The sequence below is a fragment of the Gopherus evgoodei genome, chromosome 3 (genome assembly GCF_007399415.2).
Source record: "Gopherus evgoodei ecotype Sinaloan lineage chromosome 3, rGopEvg1_v1.p, whole genome shotgun sequence".
NCBI lineage: Eukaryota > Metazoa > Chordata > Testudines > Testudinidae > Gopherus > Gopherus evgoodei.
In genome coordinates, this window is record NC_044324.1 from 140,591,229 (window position 1) to 140,614,227 (window position 22,999).

The 22,999-nt window shown below is 41.1% G+C and overlaps 1 protein-coding gene across 4 annotated transcripts in view; it reads left to right on the forward strand.

Annotated features, from left to right (window-relative positions):
- Positions 1 to 7,901: 7,901 nt before the first annotated feature.
- The window catches only part of FAM120B (family with sequence similarity 120B), a 125,926-nt gene continuing 110,828 nt past the window's right edge, over positions 7,902 to 22,999 (forward strand). For all 4 annotated transcript variants that reach the window (XM_030556826.1, XM_030556824.1, XM_030556825.1 and 1 more), the window contains exons 1-3: positions 7,902 to 7,983; positions 11,031 to 12,078; positions 15,347 to 15,527. In XM_030556826.1, coding sequence (XP_030412686.1) covers positions 11,065 to 12,078; positions 15,347 to 15,527 — 1,195 coding nt within the window. In that variant the 5' untranslated portion in view covers positions 7,902 to 7,983; positions 11,031 to 11,064. The remainder of the gene's footprint in view (positions 7,984 to 11,030; positions 12,079 to 15,346; positions 15,528 to 22,999) is intronic.

The window sequence follows — 22,999 nt, forward strand, 5'->3', positions numbered from 1 at the left end:
AACATCACTGTAGGTATGCCGTGCTAAAAGCCTTATTATGGCTACTTTATTGGGTTGAAACGTGCATTTGCATGGCAAAATGTGACTTTCATTGAAGCAGATGTCTTGATCACAAATTATCTTACAATGCCCTGGAAAAAATTCTCAAACACTTCTTAAAGTAAAATCACTGGTTAATACCAATTAAAAAAAAATCACCAATGAATGCATTCAGCCTAGCACATCCTGGCTATTATACGACTGTAACTGTATACTTCCCAGTGCAGCGTAGCCTTTTTTCCCTCTGCTGGCACCAAAACTTTCCAAGTATCTATGTCTTTTAAACAAGTACCAAAATATTCGCAACTTTTCACCTTTTAAATCTCCTTTGCATCAGACGAAGTGAGTATTCACCCAGGAAAGCTCATGCTCCAAAACGTCTATAAGGTGCCACTGCATTCTTTGCTGCTTTTACAGATCCAGACTAACACGGCTACCCCTCTGATACTTGACACTGTTTTTAAATATAACTTTGGTCAAAAGTATAATTTATACCCAAATTCCCTCCCCCCCCCGTAAAATTTTATGTGCACAGGAATGTTTGCTTTTAAACTACAGGTACTTCTGGGATAACCAGTTTTAAAGGTAGGATCTCATCCTGCAGTCTCCTATTAACACCAGTGGGAATTTTGCCTGAGTAAAGACAGACGGATCGGAGCCATTAAGCATGTTCGTGCCTGAAAAGCAAAAATCCACCTACACTTTCACCTCCTTTAAGTAAGGAACATGTTAACAGAAGACATCGAAGAGCAGCGCTACATTTAACTTGTAAATTACTCTTGCCACCTAGCGTCAACATTTTTTTTAATGGCTTGCCACTGCTTCTGAAACTTTGCTGCAGCCTCTTTTCCCTAGGAAAGCAAATCCGGTTCATATAGGTTTTCTGGGCACGTGGGAGAAGAAAATACGTTTAAAGTTGAGGTCGTCTGTAGACTGAGGTTAGAAGTGATATATCACGACAAATCTTTTAATCTGGGAGAGATAGAAAGTTCTTTCATTTGCATCGCTGTTTAAAAAACTGTAAATAAAAAGTTACACGCGCAAGGGCTTAAACCTACAAAAAAAAACTTGCCCCAAATCTTTAACATCACCCTTCAGTATCAAGTATTTGTTAAATTGACGTGGCACAGATTTCTCGATTACTGCTGCAAAGCGTAACTGAAAGGCGTCGTAAAATCTATCAGAATCCTGCCCAATGCACTTATTCTTTTCCAACTTAATTTATGCCACGCGATTCTGTGTTAGGGAAATCAAGCAGAAAGCTCCTTTTTTGCTTTTTTTCCCCCTCTCCCTCTCTCTTTCAGATGCTGGGCTAACGGGGAGACTGTTTAACTTAAGTGTTTCTATAGGAGGCTGTTGTAGTTTAACTCCTGCCCACCAGTAGCTGGGACGAACAAAGGAGGGACTCGAGGTCTAACTATTCATCCTTTCTCTGCACTTTAATTTTCATTGATTTTAAAGACAAGGGGAGCCCTTAGGGATTCGAGCTGAAGGGGGATGACACGCCTTTAGACGCGATCAACCCCCTAGCCAGCCATCTGCTCCTAACCAAATGGCGTTTTTTCACTCCCAACTGCATGTCTCTATACTCTCACACTTACATACCCAAACCAGAGCCCCCCCAATGCAGAGGCAGCTTACGTTTAAGTATGTTAAACAGACTATCGGTGGCATGGCCACAGTAGCCAAAGTCCTGAGGCTGGAGGGAGGTAATAAATCCTCACCTTCCTCGTTAAGAAAATGCTGAAACCCACTTTTAAATACTTTTTGATAACTCAGCAAATATACAGTACAAAGTCGGGCTCATTAAGGAGCGGAAGACATCCCAGGCAATGGGGGATGGAAGGGAAAATTTCACTGCGAATGGGATTTTGGTAGTTCATGAGAATCTCCTGTAGGCATCTTGCTTTTTCGAATGACGTATTAGAAAACGAGTTCAATAAGGTAGAGAACGGAATACTTTTACGCGGTTTAAACATGTAGGACTGAAAGGTTGAGCCTTATTGTTAAACAATTCTCTAGAGCTGAAATCTTGCATTGTCTCAGGCGGACTAAATACTGTATATTTTAATTTATAGCATCCTGTAATGACAGGCTCCTTCTTCCCTTGAAAGAATTACAGCCCAGCTACAGAACAACAAAGCTGGAAACTTCCAATCAGTCAAATAATCTTTTATTTATAACCATGCCAGATTACAGATATAGTCATTGCATGGTGTCTATTAATTAGGTTTAGTAGCAGGCATCAGTTTCTACAGGATACTGCTTATTCACCCGTTATTGGCTTGTATTTTTCTAGAAATGTATAACACATAGCCATATGGTGCATGTCGACATATGCATGCATACGTGTATGTGTGCAGTTATGTGAAGCTGGTTGAGTATAATATTTTAATTGGGTATATATTATTTGCCTAAGTGTGTCTAGATAATATGTATACTACATGTCAGCTGGCATGCTAATACACAGAAATATTTAATATCCAAGTAGATTTATAATGCATCTGAAGGTCCAGAATGGTTAGATGAGGTGAAGCAGATGCAATAGAACATAAGATAGTCTTCATACTTTATGGCAACGGAGATACGGGTAAGTGGATGTGATTGAAAATAGTCCCACGTAAACCACTGGCCTCAACGCGGTTCGATGGTGCCTTTTCTGATATGGTAATCAGGACGTATGTGTATTATATCTATCCTTCTACACTTTTCTGAGGAAAACTGAAACTCAGCCGCCTCCACACAAGCGCTGGTGTGGGAAAAGATTGTTTTCCCCCTGAGTGTTACGCAATGTAAGCTTTTCCTGTAACCCAATCCTGTGTAAAAAAATGGGGGAGGGGAGAGGAGGAGAAGAAGAAGGGAATGTATTACAATAAAACAATTATGGGGGTAATATGATTGCTCTGTATTTTCTGTTGGATATTCGCATGTTTTTATGTGTGAGGGGGATTAAGAAGTTTAGCATGAAGATTTGTAGAAAGTTGCAAAGGCATGTGCAGATTAGAATAAGAAAGGGCAGTCGCGTGGCTCAGCTGGCACACAGAGAGGCCAGATGATAGATAAGCAGCTCGGTGGCTTCTCCCCCTCCTCCCCCATTCCCCCTTTTCAAATCGCAAATCATCTGCTCTAGCCCTATCCTAGCCCCTCATTTTCATAACAAAGGTTGTGTGTTTACCTGTGATCCTAGAACCGACGGGGCATTCCTTTGTCTCCTGATCAGATTACTGCAACCAGCTGCTCTCCAACCCTTTCCTGTGAAAATCCGAAAGTGGCCCCTATATATGTTTCACTGACAGAATATGGGGGGAAACCTTTTTCCTTGGCTCTGTTTGGTTGTTGGCTTGTGTCCGACTCTATTTTGGTTGTGGGAAACTGTGATGAGGAAAGTTGGTGACTATTCTTTGTGCGTGTGTATGTGTGCGTGCTGTTGCTGTTATTTCAAAATGGCAAGGATTATTGGTTGAATATTCTTGCAAGGGTTGAGGTCAGTCGCGTGCCGATGTCTGCCAGGGGAACATCTGCCGGTTCCTTAGGGCAAATTTAGCAAATGTGGTGTGCTCAGGATTACACATACCTCCGGGCCATAGAAGGAACAAAACCAAGCATACACAAAAAGGCACGACAATAGACTGGCCCATCTCCCCCACCAACAGATTGCCATCGATCCCCCAAAAAGAGGAGCCAGTGTGACCAGCTCCGAACATCTCTCTCTCTCTCTCACGCTCTCTCTCTCACAGAGAGTGAGAGAGAGCGCATAGCTGCACATTCAATATCTTCTAAGGCTAAACTCCAGAATCTCATAATTGTTCTTGGATGTCAGATTGCCTTTCTAAATTAAAAATAAAATATAAAATGTACCCAAAGGCGTCTGTGTATGTTATATTTGCATCCCAACGTAATTATATAAAACACACATGATCTTATAGAATACATCTCTTACATTTTCCTTTGAGTCCATGTATTTTATGCAATTTTAGTAACGATTTTAGTTGTTAAGGATAACTCAATATAGATGAGAGAGACTTTTGCTGGGAAGGACAAATATGGACACAGGCTCTTTCTGGAAATTCGATTAGCTTTTTGTTTTTGCTTAGTGCCTTTTCTTTTGATTTCTCTTTTAAACGACTAGGTCAATGGTTAGACATTATGCAAAAGGATTCTACAAACAAGTTTGATAACTTCCGTCATTATATGTGACCTATAATACTTATCAATAATGGCCCAAGTTTTACAGTCCTTACTCGGGAAATCATAGGGAGTTTTGGCGAAGTAAAAGACTCTAAAATAGTTCTCCACTTCTTCTTTCTTGAGAATACAAGAAAGAGGAAAGGGTTAAACGTTTCTTCTCCCCCTCCCTACATCTTTTTCATTTACTCTAAAAACCTCATCTATTTTACTCTCTAAAGTTTACTTTAAATTAAAAAAATATGAAAGTGGTTTCATCTTGTTGGAAGAACTGCGGATAGGCTCATTTTATTCTGTTTATACCAATGGCGGGCTGTATGCACCAAAATCTCCAGCTATAGATCAAGTAGCGTACAAGAAACACTTGGTAATTACAAATGTCATGTCTTTAGCGCTATTTTTGGGTGGACTCGAACCATTAAAATAATTGAATTTATATTTTTCCTTTCCATTTTAGTTCCGCATTTGACTTCATGAGCATGATCATTACTTAACAAATTCTGATAGAAATAGCCTCTGTGCTGGAACAAATCTTGCTCTCCTTACTCATGCAACACTCCCATTCACTTGAAAGGGAGTTCTGCGTAAATAAAAGGAGCAAAGTTAGGATTCCTATCAATAACTTATTTGCCATAGATTTCAGTGTGAAGTCACGGAATGTTTTAAATCCTAAAGTGGTAATGATTATGGACTAGATACTGAATGTCCAGTGGCATCGACTTCAGTAGGTACATGAATGTGGTTCTAGACATTTTAGTTAAATAAGACCATTCTCTTTTTCTATCACAGTGGCTGGACCCATGGAGGAGGAGTCAGGAAAACCTTCTGTTCTTGTTTGTTTGTTTTTTGCTTGAGAAAAGAGTACAAAATCCAGCCCATACTTACTTCAATCTAATCTGCCTACTTGACACATGAAGAAATCCAGACATTGTGGTTCCTGGTTAGTTTCAATATGTGCTAGAAAAATATAATTTATTCACTGTTATGAATTTTCAGAGAGTGGATCTAAATATTCCCGTCACTGTAGCCCAAATTTTAGTACCAATGTCATCTGTGTTCACTCACTACTGTAGAGAAAGTGACCTCTTCCATGTTCCAAGTTTAATTATTCACCGTCATAAACCCTAACATTTTAAACTCCAAATATTAGCTTCATACATTATTTATTTACTATACTATACTATACTATACTATACTATACTATACTATACTATACTATACTATACTATACTATACTATACTGAGGTTGAGAATAGTCTTTTCCTGTTATACGTATGGCCTAGTAATACAGCAAGGTTTACGCTGCAGTTTCAAATCATGGAAGTAATCATGCTTTGGGATTGTTAATGCTTTGGGGTTTTTTTGGTTGGTTTGTTTTCTTTGCACTTGGCCTTTCAAAACGTCCTCCAGTTTCCATAAGGTTATTTTTATTTTCTTTGTGGATCTCTCTACCTGTCTGTCTGTCTCTCTCTCCGTCTCTCACACGCACACACACACAGCAACTACTTTGCAGAAGGTGATTGTGAAAAGAGGATGGGTTTGGACGGGGCGGATCGGAGCTTTTGGAAATGCTCTCCCCTTTTCTGTGAGCATCTGCCTGGAGAAGAACAGATGTGGGCACCTGCGGTGACAGGCTGCATATGTTCCATCCTATTCACAGGCATTCAGACGTGGCCACAATGGTAAGCCTTTGTGTATGCAGAGTCACTAAATATATTAATCTGTACTCCCTCGAGCACTGCTTTGTTTAATTTTCACTGGCAATAACATCTGATCTAATCCTGAAATCGGTTCCTCAAAGTCCCTTCTCCCCTGAAAATATGTGAAGTTATTTAAGCTTCCACCTGTTGCCTATGGTTGGAGTAGGTTATATAAGCATCTTGTGGATTGAGAAAGGAGATGCACACACAAAGAGGGCCCCGGCATTTTTATAACGATGATATTATGTGTGGTCCACTGCTAGGAGAATAACCCGATAGAAACAAATGATATATGGAATGTATATGTAAAATGTATGCAAGCACAAAACAATAATTATTAAATAAAACAACCAACACCTCCACTATTTCTACTCAGTGCCTTTAAAAATGGCACATAAAGTTCCCATGTATCGCTTTGTTTATTAAACTCTAGTGGTTATTATAAACATCGGTCAATAGGCCACGCAGCCAAAAGGTAACATAAATCTCAGATGTAAGACTTAGATTTTTTGAACAATTTTGTTGCATGACTCTTTTATCTTATCATCTCTTATTCTATTTTGATTTGTTTTCGTCCACAATGAGTCCTTTAGTCCCATTGTAGCCAGCACAATACGCATGGCTATCAGGCTGTGAATGAAGACAGAAGCAGTTTAAACAAACCAGGCTCTTTCTTTGCTCTCTGCCCATTGTAATATGAATGGACCTTCTGCATTCTGCTGCTAGGAAACGCTTTTTTTAAAGTCCAAGTCCAATAAATGGACATAGAGAAAGAGACCCCGATAAAAAACCTAAAGTATTAGAAAGGGGTGAAGGCATATTTAAACAAGTCCTTTTCACATCAGCAAATTCTGAAATCCTAAAATGTCCAAGAAAACAAATACATCTTTTATAACATTACCCCTTTCCTCTGCCCCACACGTGTGAGAGGTAGAGCAAGCAAACAGGATCACTAGTAAGAACTGTTTTGAAACACAGTGCTGCCTTTCAAAAGAAAGAGAGGCGTGCACAATGGGGTTTTATAATTTGGGGATAACAGTAAGACATATTTAGGGGATACAATTGGGGATAACAGGGGGACAACAGACAAATAATAAAATACATCTTTATGCTAGGATTACTACGAGAAGGTACCAATCTGGGGTAATAGACCTACTGTAGGCAGTGGAATGCAGTATATATACCACTGGGGAGGATATAGCGAGATGTAATAGATTAGAGCTAATAGGTATACTGTATTGGAGTACCATGTGTGTATGAAATAACACAGACACCGCGATGTACCGTAAGAGCCCCAGGGCAGTGTGCTCTGAAATGTCTGAACAGCACCAGGTGCTATGATGCTATATAGGCATAAATAGTAGTGTCACATGACAGCAATAGTTGCGATTTACACTGGGGGAGGAGGTGCCTTGTGTCTGGGTGTTTCTCCGCATGCGTGTGGGAGCCCCCGCCCGCGCCGCGTCCGCCGTGCTCGGCTATCTGCAGCTCTGGGAGGCGGGGGCCGAGCGTCCGACTGGTGGGAGAGTCACGTGCTCCTCCGCGGCACTTTCCTCTGTCAATCAGCGGCAAGGCACCTGCAAGCTGCGCGGCGGGGAGTGCGCGTGCGCAATCCCGCCTTTTGGAAGGAAGCGGAAGCGCGGGTGGTGGGGTCGCTGGTGTGTTGCTAGGGAGGGCTTTGGGCGCAGGTGTCCCTTCTCCTCCCGCCTTCCAACCCGCCCTGTCCCAGCGGGCCTCTCCACAGCCGGCGGAAGAGTCCGTTCTGCAGCCATAGGGGCAGGGGCCCACCCCCAGAGCGGGCAGAGCCGTCCCTGACGGGGCCTCCCACCGCCCCCGGGGCCAGCCAGAGACAGGACACCACCACCCCCCTCACACACACACGGCCTGTGCCCTCGCCGCGGGGAGGGCAGACAGCGCTTCCACGTCGCCCCCGGCTGCCCGCAGCGCTCCCCGCCCGCAGGGAGCAGCGCACGCCACCTGGTGTGTGTTTCCTGGCCGTTGTGACCCGGGACCAGCCCCAGGAACAGGCCTGTACCGGGCCGTGCGGGCTTGGCGACAGGTGTGTTTAGATACAGTGGTGCGGGTCCGTGTGTGGATACTCTCATTTCAGGGGTTCGTTGTGGTTTGGCTTCAGTTGGAACAAGACTGTCTAGGTGCAGACTCACGCCTTAGTGAAACCAGTGCCAGTGTAAGCACTGCTGATACCACAGAGTTCAGGGAACAGCAAGAAACAGTTCGACCCCGAGTCTCTGTTTTGCTGCACCTGACTCTTCATTAACTAAGTGCAGACTGAGGGCTTGTCTACATCAGAAAGTTGCAGCGCTGGTGAGGGAGTTACAGCGCTGCAACTTTGAAGGTGTACACATCTGCAGGGCACCACCAGCGCTGCAACTCCCTGTTTGCAGCGCTGGCCGTACTCCCGTTTTGTCTCGGGTGTAGAGGATCCAGCGCTGGTGATCCAGCGCTGGTAATGCAATGTAGACACTCACCAGCGCTTTTCTTGACCTCCGTGGAAGGAGGAAGCCTCTGGTAATCAAGCTGGTTTCCTTTCCCGGTTTGCTCTCTCGGTCCCGGAGCCAGCCAGCAAACCGCAGGGAAGGAGACCTGCTTGCTCGGGGTTCCGGGACCGAGAGAGCAAACCGGGAAAGGACACCAGCTTCGCCGCGGTTTGCTCTCGCGTTCCCGGAGCCACCCAGCAAACCGCAGGGAAGGAGACCTGCTTGCTCGGGGTTCCGGGACCGAGAGAGCAAACCGGGAACGTTTGCTCTCTCGGTCCCGGAACCCCGAGCAAGCAGGTCTCCTTCCCTGCGGTTTGCTGGGTGGCTCCGGGACCGAGAGAGCAAACCGCGGCGTTCCCGGTTTGCTCTCTCGGTCCCGGAACCCCGAGCAAGCAGGTCTCCTTCCCTGCGGTTTGCTGGCTGGCTCCGGGACCGAGAGAGCAAACCGCGGCGTTCCCGGTTTGCTCTCTCGGTCCCGGAACCCCGAGCAAGCAGGTCTCCTTCCCTGCGGTTTGCTGGCTGGCTCCGGGACCGAGAGAGCAAACCGCGGGGAAGCTGGTTTCCTTTCCCGGTTTGCTCTCTCGTCCCGGAACCCCCCTTGAAGCCGCCCAACAGCGCTGCAGTGTGGCCACATCTAACACCACTTGCAGCGCTGGTTGCTGTAAGTGTGGCCACTCTGCAGCGCTGGCCCTATACAGCTGTACTAATACAGCTGTAACAACCAGCGCTGCAAAATTTTAGATGTAGACATGGCCTGAGTGTAAGTGATAAGTGATTACCGTTCTGCTGTGGTCGTGGTTTACACCTAGTTTTTGCTAATGTAAATGACCACACAATATGTAGGACAGTGTGGACTGGCTGCCTATTCCCTCAGGCCTGATCTGCACATAAAATGTAGATGACAAAAGTGTGTCATTCCAAGGTTTGAAGGACACCCACATGGCCCTAGAAATAGTCCTTGGGAAAGCAACACTATACTTTATATACCTGTGCAGTTGTGATGGGTATAAATATTTCTATTTTTCAAAAGGTAGTATCCACAGTGTAGTTCTAGATTGCTTTAAACATTTAATCTCCCTTCACACTGAAGAAGGTGTTTGAAAACTGCATGTGAAGGGTGTTACAACTCTGAGGAGGAAGAAAGGCTCATAGGCACCTTTCAGAGTTGTAAATTCATGATGCTTTTCGTATTCAATTTCTTTTTTTAAAACACTCCTGAGGTAGTTTGTAAGTCAAAATGTGAGAAATGAGCAGTGTGAAAGACAGGAATACTTGTACTTGCTTAATTAAAACCTGCAGTGAATTTCCTCACTGTTTGTGTGAGAAAGGAGGGGGCAATTTTGAATAAAGTCAAAGTAAAAAGAAAAACGAGCTTGTCTTGCTGCATAAAAAATTCAGTATTGTCACCAGCAGGTTTCCGTAGAAAATCCTTTGAAATAAAAAACCTTTGTATTAGTAGCAAAAGACAGCTCTCATTAAAGCTATATAAATCATTTACTATGAGCAGGGGTTTCTATAAACAAAAATGGAGGTGGTTGTAGGTTTTAATTTTAACCCTTCTCCCATACTTATTTTCACAATATATAACTTAGGTTCCTTTGCATGTTTTTAAACACAGAAAATGATGGGGGAATCCATATTTCTATTATTGTTTGGTAGTTTTTAATACAGAAAAATCTGATTTCATCCCTTTCTTGTTTTAAGATTGTATCAGTATGTATATTTTTTTCTATTTAGATTAATTGATTCAAAATGAACACGCATTATAGTGACCACTTTAAAGTGTTAATCCTTTTAACAGTCAAATTATCATAAACTTACTACATATAAATAGGGACATAATTATTTAAATGTGTTCTGAAATTTAGCTTTTAAGTCTTGAAAATACATGATCGTAAAATGCATAAGATTTTAAAATCAAAATACAACTGAAGCAACTAAAACAGCATGCAGAAATATGGGTCTCAGTCTTGCAGTTGGATTCATGAGGATGAACCATTGACTATACTGAAGCTTCAAGTAGGCATGGAGGTTTGCCTATGTGGATCCAATTGCTAGATCAAGGCTGTGGGCTGCTTTTCATAGTTGTTGAGCCCCCGTTTCCATTGACGTCAGTTAGAGCTGTGGGTGCTGAGGGCCTCTGAAAGTCAAGCTACTAATCCCTATGTTGTAAACCCCCTTGGCAAAGGAAAAGTTACACACTTTTTACCCTCAATATCTGTTTGAGTCCCTGTAAACAAACACACTGAATTTTTAAAGTAGACCTTGTGTTTTTGTATTAAAAATAAATCTCTTTATTTGAGCTTTGATCATCTTGATTTTTCAAAGTAATACTTTTAGCATAGTTGTTATGTTTTGTGCTGATCTAGTGAGAACTAAAGATGGAAGACAAAGTGCATCACAAAGATGGATAGATTTTATCCCCCAGTTTAGAGATGGAAAAACAAGTTTAGAGAGTTAAGGCCCAAGATAACACAAGGAATCATTAGCAAAACTAGAAGCAGAACCCCATTCGTTGAACTCCTAGTTCTCTTGTCTAACCATTGAATGTTGCTTCTCTCTTAATATTGTGGTTTAGAACATTTTTGTTTTTTGTTTCCTTTTTCAGATTGCTCAGAGAATTCGTCTTAAAAAGAGCAACTATGGGCATTAAAGGTTTGCAGTGGTTTGTGGCAAACGCTTGCCCTGATGCATGTACAATGGTAAATCTGAAGGAAATGGCAGAAAAACATCACATCAGTCATCCTGACTCCTCTCCTGTAATTGTGGTAGATGCCATGGGTTGTATTCGACACTGGTACACACCAGAATCCTGGGTCTGTGGTGGCCAGTGGCAAGAGTACCTTGCTAATTTGCAGGATTTTATTAAAGCTTTTATGGCAGTTGGTATCAAGCTGGTGTTCTGCTTTGATGGTGTGGTAGAGCAGAAAAAGAGAGACGAATGGGTCAAACGAAGATTGAAGAACAACAAAGAAATAGCCAGAATCTTTCAGTTCCTCAAATCCTATAGACAACAACCAGGGAGAGGGATGTTCTTTATTCCTTCAGGGTTGGCAACTTTTACACGCTTTGCCTTAAAGTCTCTTGATCAAGAAACAATATGTTCATTGCAAGAGGCAGACTATGAGGTGGCCACTTATGGGCTGCAAAATAATTGCATGGGAATTCTTGGACAAGATACCGACTATCTCATCTATAACACCTCTCCCTATTTTTCTATTAATAAGCTCTGCTTGGACAGGATGGTCACTGTTATGTACTCTAGAGAAAACCTCTGTCATGCACTGGGCCTCAACATAACAGACCTCCCTATTTTTGCTTGCCTGCTTGGGAATGATATAGTTCCAGAAGACATTTTGGAGGGTTTCTGGCAGAAATGTGTAGCTTCATGTCCTCCAAAGAGCCAGAGCTATGACAAAAGGGCTAACATAATTCGAGCTGTAGCAAGCTACATATCAAGAATTCCATGTTCATATGGTAGCCTGAAAGACTTGGAAGAAATGCTACCTTTGGCATCAGACAAGAAATTACTTTACAGGGGAGTGGAGTCCTATCTCTTGCCTGGCCAACAGTCTCCATGGCTTCCCCCCAGTGTATCAAATTCTCAAATTCTCAAGCAAGAAACAGCCATATGTCTAGATCAGGAGATCTTTCAGGTATCTCATCTCTTAAAGCTTTGCCATCACCCTTTTGCTGTAAATGTTTACTGACGTGATAATGAGTGAACTCAAATATATCTTTTTTCCGAGCAAAATATTCTTTTCCTTACTGAATGCTAAGGCTGATCCTGAAATGGTCGGGAGTTTTACAGGCAATGGTACTTCAAAATCAAGCTAGGAATAGTCGTTTTCCTTGAATATACAGTGTCTTTTTTTTGGTAACCAAAACCAGAGATTTGTTAATTCTCTAATATATTTTGTGGGACTTTTTGTTTACATGACAGTGTTAAATCTGTGAAAATTTATTAAGAGAAAACTTTGAGACTTTAGAAAAATGCCCTTTTAGAAATTGTTTGTAGGATATAATTTAAGAGCCAAATTTTGTTAGGTGCACATAGGCTTTGAACATAGGATCTCTCTGTCTACTTCTCTTGGTTATCTTAAAAAAAAATCTCTGAGTATAATTTGAAAGTATATTTTATATTTATATTATGATTTCCATCCCAAAAGATTCCAAAGCACTTAACAAACTGAAATAAAAACTACACAGTATTCACTTAGTCCACTTTTAAAATGCAGCCATCACTCAGATAAAATATAGCAACTGTTTAAAGATACACATCCAGATATAATTGATTGTAATGACTCCTGTTAGAGTGTTAAGGCCAAAATGAAGAATATTGTTTCTGATTGAAAGTGCAAAGGAAGTTTAGGTAGTTAAACTGTAATTATCTAGAGCGATGTCTACATTACAGCCTATGTCAACAACGCGTATATTGCTCAGGGATATGAATATTCCACCCCTCTGAGCGACATAAGTTACACCGACATAAGCATTCATGTGCACAGCGCCATGTTGGTGGGAAAAGCTCTCCCCCCGCTTGCTGAGGTGATTTTTTTTATGCCAGTGAGAGAGCTCTCTCCAGTCAGCATAGAGCATCTTCACCAGATGCGCTGCAACGGTGGAGCTGCATCGGTACAGCTGTGCTGCTGTAGTGCTGTACATATAGACATACCCGAAGTTGGAATATGGCCAGAACACCAGAGTTTAACATCCCTTTTCTTACGGAACATATAATGAATCGTAGAAGTGTAGGGCTGGAAGGGGCCTTGAGATGTAATCATGGTCATTACCTCAGTTTGATCTTTAATCTGAAAGGATGCAGTTTCCTAAGATGATGAGGTAGTGTAATAAAATCAGTTAATAAATGATAACATCTGGCCGCTCCACTCAGGAGCGGCACCAATGCATCAAGCGCATGCCGGGGGCGGCAAGGTGCAAGGGGGAGTGGCTTGCCGGTCGCTGTGAGGGCAGCAGTCAGGTGGCTTTCGGTAGCATGCCTGCAGGAAGTCCACCGGTCCCACGGCTTCGGTGGCAATTTGACGGTGGGCACGCTGAAGGCACGGGACCGGCGGACTTCCCGCAGGTGTGCCGCCGAATCCGCGTTACCAGCGGACCTCCTGCAGGTAAGCTGCCGAAGGTTGCCTGACTGCCATGATTGGGGCAACAAAATACATAGAGCCACTCCTGGCTCCACTTAAGATTGTGGCTCTGTTGTACTTGTTTCTTTATAAACCCTAAGTAAAGAAGTCCCTGCCCCAAAGAACTTAGTCTAATTTGTAGATAAATGGTTTGTTTTTCCATGCTTAAACACTGACAAAGCAAATACAAGTGTTCACATTTTGGAAGGAACACAACTCTGCTATCTTAAATGCAAACAAGTCCACATGTGTAGCTCAATTCCAGCCTTGTGTACATTGACTCTCAATGCTGCTTGTCTTGAAAAGTTTGCACCTCTTGTGTCTGCTTATTTATATACAGTAGAAACATTTTTCAAGATGCAGTGTCAATTACATTTGTATCCATGGTTAGTATGGAGCCCAGCTTGTATTTTTACTTTTCACTGTATTGTAAATCATGGATTTCTGGTACATTGTGGCAACCAAACTTGCAATTCACAAAATTTGTGAACTCACGTCTATGCAAGCTGTATGCCTAAAATAAAATGAAATGAAGTGTACTAGTGTGTCAGATTTTGTATCAAGTCCTAATCCAACTTTGTAGCATCTAATATGTGCTACTGGAATAAAATTTATTACTTCATTGAGATATAAATTGGTAAAATAGCTATAAACACCTCTTCTGGAGTAGCCAACTTCACTATGCTAATAGGTGCTGCAGATAACTGCTGGAGCAGTGAGTGCTATAAAAAACCTGATGCACGTCCTTCATTTATTGACTTTTATAGAGTTGATTTAGTAAACTGAGACCCTGTTTACTTTGTTTGGACAGTAAAGATTTTGATGTCTTTTATGCTTATGAAAAAATTTTCCTCCCCCGCTCCCTGCTGTTTTGCGGTGTGCTGTGCACTGATTGATTACCAGTGTGTTCCTTTTAGATAGCTGCATCTCAGTGGTGGTATGTGGATCCTTTGGGATGAGAGATGCTATATAAATGTGAAATATTGCTATTGATAGGTTTCACTGTGCCTTTTATGGCCTTGTAATTTACATAGCTATTTTCTGAATGTACAAATCAGGGGAAAATCATGAAAGCCTGAAATGATTTTTGTAAAACAAGCTATGCTGGTTCCCTAGTCTAGCATCAGCAAAGCTTGCTTCCAAATGTGGGCCCCTGAGCTCCTAGGTAGAGACTGGAAGTGTTGCAGAAATAATGAGCTTGTCCTCTTGTTGTCCGTTGCTTTCCAGTGACAGTCTTTAGGCCTTGGCTTCTCTGCTAAAAAAGGTGAAGTCAGTACTGTATCCGTGTCTGGAGTTGACCTCACCCAGTTTACTCCACAGTAAAACTAAAGTACTTTGCTTCTCGCTGTGTTTTCACCGTGGGTATAGCTCACACGTTAATTATCCCAAATTTAAAAATACACCTTTTTTAGCAGTGAAGACAAGGCCTCAGATTGAAAGAGTAGCACTGACTTTCTCTGATGAGAATTACTGGTAGCAAAGACATTGCCACTAATTGCCATTGAGAATGGAGAGTAGGGGAATAATAGGAAGAGAATGACGAGAATCCTGGGAACTCCTCCTCTTCACAAAAAAAATTACACACCAATGAGATTATATTATTTCCCTTGTCCTTAAGGCAAAATGTAGGACTCTGATATTTTGAAATACAATTGTTTTCTTCCTGGGCATAATTTCACCAAGATCAGAAGAAATGTTTATTTTAAAAATAAGTTAATTTTGCCATTATTTGTTTTCTTAATTTTAAAGTAGAAAATAAATGACTTCTTCACCTTTTGAACAGCTAGCTAAAGAGCAACACGTCAGAGCTGAAAATTATATGGTGTACAATGTCCTCAGTAAAGGAGAGGTTGAATGCAGCAATACATTGGAAGATGAACTTGATACAGAACTTCCTGGACAGGCACTTATCTACCGTCCAGTTCGACAACATATTTATTCTGTTCTGCTGCAGTCCGGAAAAGGTAAGGGTTATCCCTGTATTCACTGTGCGGTGTCAGAGACACGTAGTCCTAGGGAATCCAGATTGGACCACATACTTTAATTACTTAAGAGACATGGTGAGTGAGTTAATATCTTTATTAGATCAACTTCCTTTGGGTAGAGGGACAAGCTTTCGGCACAGAGAGCTCTTCTTCAGGTCTGGGAAAGGTGCTCCCAGCCTCACAGCAAAATGCAAGGCGGAACAGAATGTTTAGAATAAGTAGTTAGCATATATTGTAAGGGACTATTCAAGGTAGAGTGGCCTGTTAACACCTCTGCAGTCATAGGACAAAAAGAGTGGTTTAGTGGGTTACAGATTGTTATAATACACTATAAATCTAGTGTCACTGTTCAGTCCATGCTTTTTAGTGTATAGCAGAGTGATGAATTTAAGCTTCCAAGCAGGTCTTTTGAAAATATTGTGCAGGTTTCCTTTGAGGATAGGTCAGATACAGCATGATTGCTTTGTGAGAAGTGTTTACCCACAGATGATAGGGTGTTTCTGTCTTTTATAATTTTCCTTTGTATGTTCATTTGAGAGCATAGTGATAATTGTTATTGGGGCATTTAGTGCTCTGGATGATGTCTACCACATGTTGTGATAGGCATATGTAGGATCCGTGGATCTTGGAAGGTGGGTGTTGATCATTGTAGCAGTGGAGATATGTCTGAAAGTTTTGCATCTTTGTTCTGGCAGGGTCTGGTGTTACTTTGATGTGTCCTGGTCTGTGGGGAGCTTGCTTCTGATGACAATCTTGGAGAGGTTGGGGGGTTGTCTAAAGGCCAAAAGTGTGGGGTTCAAGAAAGATTTCTTTCTGGATGGGGATCCCATCAAGTGTGGGTTGTAGTTGTTTGATGATACCCTATACGGGTTCCAATGTCAGGTGGTATGTGACAATTAGGGCTTGTGGTCAGAGGGGGGTTCATTTTTGTATTGAAGGAGGTTCTCTTGGGGTATTTGGTTGGCCCATTCCATGATGTTATCTACTTCTCTAGTGAAGTGTCCTTGTTTGGTGAAGGCAGTTTTGAGTGTGTTAAGGTGTGTATCCTGGACTTTCATCTTGGAGCATGTTCTTTGGTGTGTGAGTGCCTGGCTGTAGATAACAGATTTCTGGATGTGTTTGGGGAGATTACTGGATCTATGAAGGTAGGTGTGGTGATCTGTGGGTTTCTTTTGTATGGTTGCTTGTAGGGTTCCATTGTTGAAGCTAATTGTGGTGTCTAGGAAGATGATGTGAGTGTGGGAGTGTTCCAGAGACAGTTTAATGGGCAGGTGGTAGTTGTTGAAGTTGTGGTAGAAATTTATGAGGAACGTTAAGCCATCTGTCCGGAGAACGAAAATATCATCCATGTACCTTGGGTTTTGTGATGCTTAGTCCAGCAGTTCTTCTTCAGGATGGCCCATGAAGAGGTTTGTATTGGGGAGCCAATTGATTAATGAAATTAAACTAACAAGCAGCAGGTTTAAAGCAAAAAATGTGCTTCTTCACATAATGTACAGTCAACCTGTGGAACCTGTTGCCGGGGATGTCGTGAAGGCCAAAGCAATAATGGGTTTCAAAAAGAATAGATAAGTTCATGGGGGATAGGTCCACCAATTACTTTTAATCAGGATGAACTGTGATGCAACCTCATTCTCTGAGTGTCCCTAAACTCAGATTGCCAGAAGCTGGGGTGGGTGACGAGAATCACTCAATGATTGCCTGCTCTGTTCATTCCTTCTGAAGTACCTGCCATAGGCTACTGTCGGAAGACAGGATACAGGGCTAGATGGACCACTGGTCTGACCTAGTATGGTCGTTCTTATATTCTTATGTTCTTATGAAAGCTTTCCCACACCTGAAGAAGACCTCTGTGTGGCTTGAATGCTTGTCTCTCCCGCCAATAGAAGTTGGTCCAATAAAAGATGTTACCTCACTACTTGGTCTTTCTAATGTCCTGGGACTATCACTGCTACAACTATACTTTGATGACATTTTAAACTATATTTTTGAAATCTAAATTATTTAATTCCAAATTTCAGTGGCTCACATCTGCATCACATTTAGGATAAATGCTGTGGGCAATGCACATGTAATTAGTAAGGAATCAATCAGAAATCATGAAAATTAGAATGTTGTAATGTTTCTACATACTGTTGAATTTTATTACCTTTTAAGTTTTTTAAGTTAAAAAATAACTCCAAGTTTTTTCTTTATTGTTAAAAGAATATATGTGAAAGTTATTAATGATCAGAAGACTGAGCAAAACCATTTAAGTTTAGAATGTTCTAATAGGTTAAGAAATATGGGAACATTCTTTTGCTTCCACGATCATCCTAAGTCTTAATACAAGGCTTCTTCAGAGGTTAAAGTAACTATCATTTACATACTTTTAAAAAAATAGTTATAAAATTTAATAATTTTACTCTAATACTTTGTTTGCAAATAAAAGGAGCTTTTAGGCAATTCTTGTTATTGAGCGAGCTATAAATAAAAATAAATGGAACCACTTTTGAGAATTGTATTTCTTTTATCCAGTTGTGAGTGAGAAAATGTTATTTCGTTCCCTGCTGATTTAGACCCAGTTCTGTAACTGGATCTGCCTATGTAGAATCCCATTGAACTCAGTGAGACTCTGCATGAGTGCAAGAGTCTACTTGTACAGACCCGAGTGGAAAATTCATGATCTTAAGTTTTCTGTTTCATAACTGTTCTATTTTTACGTGTCTTTTGCCTCAAGCTTCCAAAGGTTATTAGACAATGGATTGAAAATGAAAATACTGTTGTTGCACTTTTATTGTGTTTTGTAATATGTTTTCTCATACTATTTACTTTGTATGGTTAGCCATGAAAGTTCGACATCAGTTAAACTAATGTTTTTATTACAGACTGAGAAATCACATAATTGGGCACCTGACTTCCTTTGTCTACTGAAGATTGAAGTCTTACAGTAAAAGGAAAAAAAATAGGAAAAAGTGACTCAGAGTTTAAAAGGCACATGGAGAGAACAACAATAGGTTTCAGCAGAAATAATGCACAACAGCCATTTTTCATTTTTCAGCCCATCATGTCTCAGTTTTTGAGGACAATTACAGCCTGGTTGGCTTTTGTTTACTCCTCTGAGCAGCAGGACTTCAGTGATGTCTGCAGGAACACACACAACTAAGGGCCTGTCTACACTGGCACTTTACAGTGCTGCAGCTTTCTCGCTCAGGGGTGTGAAATAACACCCCCCCCCCCGAGTGCTGCAAGTTTCAGCGCTGTAAAGTGCCAGTGTAGACAGTGCACCAGTGCTAGGAGCCGCGCCGCTCATGGAGGTGGGTTTTTAGAGCGCTGGGAGAGAACTGTACTGTGACTACACAAGCCACGTTAAAGCGCTGCTGTGGCAGCGCTTTAACTTTGCCAGTGTAGACAAGCCCTAAGACTAGTGTCTTTAGTTAACAGTTGCAGCTGCAGAATGGCAGACTGTTATCATACAGATTTTTGTGTGTCAAACCAAGACAAATTTGGGGCTAGTCTACACTAGAAGCACTACACTAGCACAGCTGCCCTGTGCTGCCACAGTGTGTCTGGTGAAGACTGTCTATGCTGATGGGAGAGAGTTCTCCTACCTGTGTAATAAATCCATCTCCCACCGACATACCACTGTCCACACCAGTGCTAAGGTTGCTGATGTAACTTACGTTGCTTAGGGAGTGGCTTATTCACACCCTTTATTGACATAAGTTTTGCCGATATAAGTTGTAGTGTGTACAACAATGTTTCTCCAGTTGGGGTCGCCACTTGTATAGAGAGAGCCCCTGGTGGGCTGGGCCAGTTTGTTTACCTGCCCTGTCCGCAGATCTGGCCAATCACAGCTCCCACTGGCCTCGGTTCGCTGTTCCAGGCCAATGGGAGCTGCTGGAAGCGGCGCGGGTTGAGGGATTTACTGACCGCCGCTTTCAGCTGCCCCCATTGGCCTGCAGCGGTGAACCGCAGCCACTGGGAGCCGCGATAGGCTGGACCTGCAGATGGGGCAGGTAAACAAATCGGCCCGGCCCACCAGGGGCTTTCCCTACACAAGCAGCACCCCAGTTTCAGAAACACTGGTGTACAAGCTGTTGGTGTGGCAATTCATAATTAAAATAAGAACATTAGATCAGCCAATACTGGGTCAGACCAAAGATCCATCTCGCCCAGTATCCTGTCTTCCAACAATGGCCAATGCCAGGTGCCCCAGAGGGAATGAACAGAACAAGTAATCACCAAGTGATCCATCCCGTCACCCATTTCCAGCTTCTGGCAAACAGAGGCTAGGGACACCATCCCTGTCAATCCAGGCTAATAGGTTCGTCAATGGCTATCTTCCATGAATGTATCTAGTCCTTTTTTGAACCCTATTATATACAATATGACATTGTTTTTCCAGAAATTATTTTAGAGCTTTAAGGAAAGATTGTTGGTGTTCATCACTTACCAATTTCTCCCTCAAACAATGCTATCAGATGGCCTGTTCTGTTCTGTAAATGTGATTTTTCTTAAAATCTCTCAGTTTAAAAAGAGAAATGTGAAGGGAGCAAATGAAATCATTTAGCTAGTATTATATTGTTTTATTAAATATTGTACTTAATTTTTTTGAATCCTTAAAATCCATCAGGTTGACATTCCTGTCATAGAAATTGGCCTTTTTTTTTGCAGTCATCTGACATACATTGGTTTCTTTTAGTTGCTAGATATTTTTGAAAAAGAGCTCAGAATAGATGAAAATGTCACACAAACTGCTGCCTCAGGGCTCCTTTCCCTCCCCTCCCCCTGAAGCTCCTCAGAATTGAGAATCTGTGTTTTTCAAAGGTGCCTAAGGGAACTGAGAGTTCAGTAGGAGTTGGGAGCTAGCTACCTTGATCCTTTAATCCCCACCTTAATAAACATGACGTTTTCCCCTCAGGCTCTGATCTTGCAAACACTTAAGCCCGTGCGCACCTTTACTAATGTGGCTGCTCATGAGTAAAGTCAGTCACACCTATCCTGACCCGTTTGCAAGATAGAGGCCATATTTTGAGACTCATTAAAAAGTACAAGCTTGATTGTGGTCTTGCCCATGACAGCAGGTATTGGCTAAAGTTTTAAAAGAAAAGTATTTCATTTGGCTACATTAGTTCCTTAAATATAATTTAGCAGACATACTACCTATACAGCATTGCGCTTTTATCATCTTTCTTTTAATACCTTAATAATACTACTGAAAAAAGTATTTTAGACAGAGAAAAAGTTAATAGTGGATAATGCTTCTGTTAACCCCATCTCGATAACCTAAATTGATTGTTTTTTTTAATAATTCTGAACAAAGCTGGCAATTATGTTTTAGAATTCGCTCATTACATGGAAACGTCTGCACCTGTATTGCTATTGCTAATTTTAAAAGTATATAATGTATCATAAATACTTGGCTGACTCTTAGAGATCATGGAATTACTCCCAGTTCTAAGCTTAGCCTGCCAAACTGACCCTTGCTTTGACACTGCCAAAAGACATCTGTGTGGAGGATTCTGTGCTCATTGTCACCAATATGCACTCAGTAGGGCTGAAGTGTTCACAGATGTGAAGGAGTATATATAACGTAACATAATTTATAGAAGTCTAAAGTTATGCATGTTGCACACGGGTCCTATCCAGTTTGGAATTTTGTTTATACTAATAGACAACAGTAATTCACAGATCATTCACAAAAATGTTTATTTTTTTTAAATAGCTGCCCTTTTCCACTCCAGATGTGTCTGGATTTCAGTGGTGGTTTCTGTATATGTCGTGCAGAAGTACTTTGAAAATGTAGTCTGGGATTATCAAAAGTTTCTAAGGGAGTTGGGAATTTAATGGGATCCCTCAGGATCGAAGGAGCAATCATTTTAGATTATGGTATAAGATTAGAGGTGAATATGAGGTCACCCAATATTCACATTGAGTTCTTCCATGAAAATCTCTCTTTATTAATTCTTAACTTGGTGTATTTTGGAATCATACCCAAAAGAGAAGCACTAATGCACAATTTCAGTGGACGTTTTACTTGATCAAAGAGAAATCAGCAGGGTATTTTTTTCTTCAAATGTCACTCAGGTGTTACATTTTGATCTTTGAATGGTAAAGAATTTAAAATATATTCCTTTGAATGGCTCACTTCCTGGCACGCTGAGAACCATGCTGCTTAAAAAGATTTGTCATCAGTGTTTTGCCAGGGTATGTAGTAGATGTGAACAAAGGTAATATGAATGTCTTGTTGGCAAGCAGAGGCTTTCTGTCTTGTGGCATTTAAGGAGTTTGTCTAATTAGTGCAGCAGGTTTTATTGTGCCACCTGAGCTGTGGCCAGGATAGACCCTTGTTTCCAGTATTGAGGAGAGACTGAATTCGACATTCACAGCCCTGTCCTGTTCTTGTTGCATTTCTAGGTCAGTTGTATAGAGTCATGCTTTTAACAGTCATTGTTTGTTTAACTACCTCTCTTGAATAATCGTGTATTTATATAATTGATGCATTGTCATCACCAAGATGTTGTGATGTTTTGTAAATATATATATATACACATGTATATACAGATACAAACTTATACATAAATATAATAATAATAAAGGTTTACTATGACTACTCTCTCCTTTTTGGCATGTTGATACCTGAACAGCGCAAGTACCAGAAAAATGTTCAGAATAAAAATAGTTTTTCACCCAAATTTAGAACCGAATGACACTATATAATATCAATTATAACACTTTTGTAACCCAGCATCTCAGTTTTTATTAAAGAATCCTGACTTTAAAAAAAAAAAGACAAATACAAATTTCAGAACTCCTTTTAAAAAAGTGACACTAGAATACTAAGTTGACATTCCGGTTAATGAAAGATTATCACTCCAAAACATTATTATTCCAAAACAAGATGTTAGACTGTTCAGCAATTCAGTTGCTATACAATTTCAGGGTATCTTTCATGTAGGATTTTTTTATCCTCTAACATCTGCCTGGAGATTGACAAATTTGTCATCTTCATATTGGAACACAGAAGTGAAAATTCAGAGCATGCTCCACAGAGCTGTATGAGGTGGTTGTGATGCAAGCAAATTCTGGACCAAAAGGGAGAGCACCATGTACAGGGAGAATAATACTAATTTTAGTATTTGTTCACAATGATGGGAAGTGATCCGGAAAAGTTTCTATAAATCAAATTAAAATATGAAGATGATAAAATTAGGATACTTTTCAAAATAATTATTGTATTGTTTTTAAAATAAGCTTCAAGTAGTTAGAGCATGAAAATAGCAAATGTAACATTTAAATGCTTTTAGGGAAAAAATGGTTATAACTATTTCTATATCAGAAAAAAAGGGCAAGCCTGCCAGGTAATAACTAACAAATCTAGTAAAATATGTAGGAATGTGTGCTGGGCAAAAGAGGCTTCTGGGACCTCCAGCAACATCAGGAAAGCATGGACATGCCCAATACTACTA